At 32.3% G+C, this 5843-nt stretch overlaps 1 protein-coding gene across 1 annotated transcript; it reads right to left on the minus strand.

Annotated features, from left to right (window-relative positions):
• Nucleotides 1–292: 292 nt before the first annotated feature.
• LOC147274007 (heavy metal-associated isoprenylated plant protein 39-like) lies at nucleotides 293–1271 on the minus strand. The gene is made up of 3 exons (XM_086228055.1): nucleotides 1263–1271; nucleotides 926–1004; nucleotides 293–462 (listed from the first exon to the last, which is right to left on the minus strand). Exons 1-3 carry the CDS (start codon nucleotides 1269–1271, stop codon nucleotides 293–295), a joined length of 258 nt encoding a protein of 85 aa, XP_086084181.1.
• Nucleotides 1272–5843: the final 4572 nt, after the last annotated feature.

A 5843-nucleotide genomic window follows, 5' to 3' on the forward strand; every position in this document is an offset into this window, starting at 1 on the left:
GCCGAGTCATTTCTCCAATTCTCCCTATCAAAAATCACAGAATGAGTCATTTAGTTTTCTATTTTATCCACTAATGAAACATTTATATAGACGTGTCAGTCTATAATTTATTGATAAAGAGGAATGGCTCCTTGCTAACTAAATTAGGAATGGTTTTCAGCTAGACTATATATTGATTATAGAATCACAAGAATATACACGAGTCTGAATCATTACATTTTAAAAAATAGATGATTAATTATGTCTACGCATAGGTCATCATAACAAAGGCCATATATGACCATATTATTAATTATTTCTTTTCATCTTTCTTGTCCTCTTTCTTTTCTTCTTTAGCTGGACCAACCGATACAATATCTATTTTGCCAATCTTCTTGAGCTTTTTGGCTATTGCAACGGTGTCCATCTCTCCTACCACCGTCAGCTTATGCTCCTTCAAATCAGCTGCAATTGAATCAACCCCTGCATGTTCATGAATATGTCAAACATATATATACACCACTTATTGCAAGCTCTGAAATTAGTAGATCGTGTACAACTGGGACAAGTACTACAATTAATAATGATGTTTCTCAAGTTTCCAAGAAAGCTAATTAATCTTTTATGGCTTCTTGAGATATAAAAATAAGGTAAAGGCAAAACTTATAAAACCGATGTTCAGAATTCGGATACAAATATATTGATCAAATGCTCTTTCAGTATTTGAATTCTGAATGTTCGTTTTAGAAGTGCTCTCTTCAAAGTAATTAACTGAATGCGTATTTATAAACAAAAAGTTAACAAAATTCAAAATAAATTAAGGGTCTTAATTTGCTTGCTCCAAGTAATAGTAGGTGCATGCATTGATCGATATACATATATATATATATATATATATATATATATATATATGAAAAGAGGGTTGGGAACTTGGGAAAATACATACCGTATAGGTCAGCAACGGCCTCTATGGCTTTCTGCTTTGTCTTCTCATCATCCATAGTCATGATCTTCACCACAACTTTCTACAAAAATCACCACAGCCCATGATTAATAAGAATATATATATATATGTGAAAAATGTTTTCCTAAACAGTCTCACAACACAACATAACAGTATTCTATAATTGTCAGACTGTGAATTGATCCAGATTCACAATTTGGTCAACTTAAGATGGTTATGTTCCTAGTTTGGCAAATTAAAGAACATTATCCAAAATATACGTATACAGAAATATAAATATTAATTAAGAGCAGGAACAACATATAGAGGTTGGCAGTACCTGAGCCATTTGAATTAGGAGTATTACTAGTGATGAATCGAAAAATGAACTTCAAATTAAGAGAAGAAGATGAAGAGATCAAGTTTCAAAACTTGGGGTTTGAGAAGTAGGTGATGAATTGAAGGGAGCAAGGGACGATCTTGAGACTAAATATTTATATATATACAGCTAGAGATATTGTGCATGGTGATGCCCGTAATTAATTGTCAACGTTAATTGCTGGCCTCTACTTCAAAATGTTGGCCTTTTGCATGCTTTTCTTAATTTATATTTTTTTTCTCATGATCATGGAAGAAAAAGTTCCCCACTTTCATTTGCTTTTTCTTCATTTCTAATCTATATGTGTATGCAAATTAATTAAGACATTTTGTCTAAACATACTTTAATGTGCCATTAATTGTTAATAATATTAACCTGGTAGTTATAAAATGATTTAAATAGAGCAGTCATAAGCTAGAAATATTGGTACAACTAGATGCATTAATCATTTTAGAGGATTATTAACATCTTAATTAATTAGACACTTTTCAAACCCATAGTAAGGGGTAACGCCCATTGCCTTTTGCAGGCACCAAGGAGCGGCCATGGACTCACAACTCACAAGACTGAAATGGCCCAACAAAAAAAAAAAAAAAAAAATTCATGTGGTCCAGTTACAACACTATTCCTCACGTCTACCACAATCAACATGAAAGAAATGTCCTTTTATTACGTGTTACATATGAATAATATATTAAGGTGCTAATACAAGAAGTTAATACAGCATTCTTAAAAACAATCATATTCAATCTAATTGAAGCATCCACCTCACTTAAAACTAGAACGTGTAAATTAAATAGATATTTTGGAGTGTGGACCACGAATGATATCTCTAGCACTGGTTTTTTCAGGGAAAGAAACATGTTTTTGAGATTTTTCGTAAAAAAAAAAAAAAAAGAAAAAAAAAAGGGAGAAAAGTATCTTCTAATTAAGAAAAAATCAAAAGGCGACATATCTCAAATTTGGAGAGTACTACTGAAAAATTGTCCTACTAGAAAATAGAAAACATAAACTATATTGCCTGAACAAGGTTCCTGCTTATATAAATGAGCATAAACAATATTTAGGTGGCTGAAAGCCTGAAACAATTGCGTAATTAATTAATTAATTAATTATTTATTTAATAAACAGTATAGAGAGTTCACATTCTCCCCCATAATTTACAGTTCAGGTAGGAATCAGAGTTTCTAGAGTTTGAGCAGCTGTCACAATTTACGAATCTTGTATTAATTCCTAATCATTATATATTTTACTGGTTTTGATGAGTTTGGCTCTATCTAACCACAGTTCTGGCCTGTAGAGAAGACCAATTACCATACAATAATGCTTATATGCACCCTGCAACATTAAACAAATAGACTCATTATCAACTGGTTTCTTTGGCTTTTCTATTTTCTAGCATATATTGGATTGATACTTGACTTTTGATATGTAATTCTTTCTCAACTCAATCAACAATATAATCTGTGGAAAAAGCAGTATCACTATGAATCTTCAACTAAGTATCATACATATGACTTTCTGGTAGCTAGCTTAGTACTTAGTAGCTCTGCTCCAAATCGAATACTTCAACCAAATTAAGCAGCAGAGAACTATATACTTACCCTGTCATAACATGTTCGCTTCAGGTTCATAAAACATTCTGCATCACAAACAAAAACCGACACACACACAAGGAAAAGATTGTTTCCTGAGTTCCTGCATGGCTGCACAGGTAGAAGTCAAACTCAGTTGGATGACAGATTTTGGAGTCCACAACTGTACCTGAAGAATAATGGAGGGAGAGTTTCATATCATGTGTATGAAAGCTGAAATACATAACCAGAAAATTCCATACTTAAAAACATTAACTACCAGGTAATATATTCCCAGTCCTGTCAAATGTACTGCAATCATGATGGCTGGCAAACAACCTTGTATGATGATGTTTCTGAACCACAACAAACGTCACAGGAGGTTGATAACCTGGCCAAATTGAAGCATAGGCCTGAAGAAAAAAGATAAAAGATAAAAGAAGGAAGACAAACGTTAATCAATTACAACATAGAACACAGAGATATATATAACAATAGCCAGCTGAAGATTAATTCAACAATGTAGATTTACCTTACGAATTGCATCAACTTCATATTGTAGAACTTGGTAGAACTGCCCCTCGCTAACTCCATCCTTGCAAAACAAAGAGTTAATTACACTTACACCTCCTGAGGTTTATCGTCTTTTCACATACACCCTACGGGGTTTCAATAATTACACATACACCTCCTGAAGTTTCAACACTGTTGCATATAACCCCCTATAGTGAGACGGAAAATGATGAGAAATTATGCAAAAAAGCATGTTAAGGGGTTAAATGGCCTAATAAGATTATTCAAGGTGTAAGATCCAACCTCAATACAAATATTTTTATTTATTTCTCTTGTAGGGGATTATATGTAATAGTTTTGAAAACTCAGGGGTGTATGTGTAATTTTTGAAATTTTAAGGGGTGTATGTGAAAATACGATAAACTTCAAGGGATGTAAGTATAATTAACTCGCAAAACAAAATATACACACACCATAAGACAGGAAGACAGGAAGACAGGAGTATGATGGAAGCAGATTACAAAACCATGTGTCACATGATAAAGAGCTAAAGGAGGTCACATGGATTGCCACACAAGCTAAGGCTGTTAGAACCACTTAATAAATTACTGTTCTAATTGCTGTATCAAATCTAACTGACTTGGGTTTGTAGATTACGTTTTTCATCAAGGAGTACATAGGACACAGACGAGGGCAAAGGAGCAAAAATATGCCTGTAAAATATGATGCGGCCTGGCCTCTTCCCTGTTTTTGTATAAAACAAAATAAGCAGTTCCCTGCATTTGCAAAAGACAGACAAATATAATTGAATTCTATATGTCATAAACATCCGTAGTAAAAAAAAAAAAAAAAAATTACAAATATGATTACTGAACTCTTATATGCACACATAACATCAACATATCATTAGAGTCATAATTATCCAAACACAGTCACAAACGCACACACAGGGGGACGGGGAAGAGAGAGAGAGAGAGGATCCTGCTCTGTTTTGAACAGCTCTTGGATGAGCTCCTGGCGATGGGCTTGAGCACAAACCAACCCAGCATACTTGGTACTTTGAGGCCAGTCTTGAGAAGCAACAACCTGCATTATATACAACATTGAAACAATTAAAGCCTCACTCTACATGAATTCAGTCACCCCGATTACTAAAGTTGAAAAATTTAGAAAACTAATCCAAATTTGAGTTAATTAAACACTTCTAACTTTTTCTTTTTTCGATTTAGAAATTTGAGTAGTGCTTAATAGTTTTTGAGTTGAGAGAGGAGGATTCAATTTGGATGCATTATGATGAGTAATTCTATGATATTTCAAACTCGACTACCCAACAAAACAACTGCAGTAATGCTCAATAGTTAAACGTCGGTAATGAAACAAAAAAGGATTGGTTTTCTAAAAGACAGCACTATATTATGTCGGTTTGGCCCCTAGCTGGTCGCCTATCACACATTCACACCCACCCTCAAGGGCCAGATTTCCTCCCGCATGCCCAATCTCACACTGCCGTATACTTTTTTGTTAAATCCTAAAATGTTTTCTTCAATTTTCTAATTTGCCTTTGAATATATTTTGAAATCTTTTTCAAAAAATAAAAAATTATTTCTAAATATTTTATTTACAAGTATTTAGATATATTTTGCTTGACTCCTAAGCCTATAATGTTTTGAATTAATTAGACATACATCTATTTCGGGAAACCCAATTTAATATTATCCATATAAATTTGTCATAGAATTATCCATTTTGTGGAGAAAATTTATTTTTTGATTTCCTCTTTTATCATTTGAGTTGAAAAAAGGTAAATTTTAATTTTGTCAATTAATGCCTTATTTCAAGGTGTTATCATGAAAAAATTTTGTAATTATTTGTAATTAATTTATGAAGTTGAATATTAAGATTTTTCATTTCTGATTTTCGTTTTCAAATTTTAAAATTTTCTGCGTTTTCCGTATTTTCCAAATTAGTGTGTATGAATGCCTTATTTCAAGGTTTTATCATTTATTTTTTTTGGTAATTAATTCTCATTTATGTTTGACTTTGAAAATTAAATATCTCTTTTTTTATTTTGTTTTCAAATTTCAAAATAGGTGTTTTCATATCCAAATTAGTGTATTAAGATTCAAAGATGAAGAAAAAACGTCATTTAAGTTTTCCAAATATCATTAAGCTTTCATCCTCACCTATTCTTTAGATTAACAATTTCAAAAGGTTTTGATGAGATATAGTGAATGTCATATCCATAAATTTCTTTTGGCTCTATCTAACCACAGTTCTGGCGTGTAGAGAATACCAATTACCATATAATAATGCTTATATGCACCCTGCGACAATAAACAAATTGATTCGTGATCAACTGGTTTCTTTGACTTTTCGATTTTCTTGTCCAAGATTGATACTTGACTTTAAATGTTTAATTCTTTCTCAAATTAAATCTTCAACTAAGGAAGTTTCA

The sequence above is a fragment of the Dryas octopetala genome, chromosome 9, assembly GCF_963921425.1.
Source record: "Dryas octopetala chromosome 9, drDryOcto1.1, whole genome shotgun sequence".
Lineage (NCBI taxonomy): Eukaryota > Viridiplantae > Streptophyta > Magnoliopsida > Rosales > Rosaceae > Dryas > Dryas octopetala.

Coding starts and splice junctions, on each gene's coding strand:
- LOC147274007 (XM_086228055.1), bottom strand. Junction 463..925: donor GGCCGTTGCTGACCTATACG/GTATGTATTTTC, acceptor ATGAACATGCAG/GGGTTGATTCAATTGCAGCT.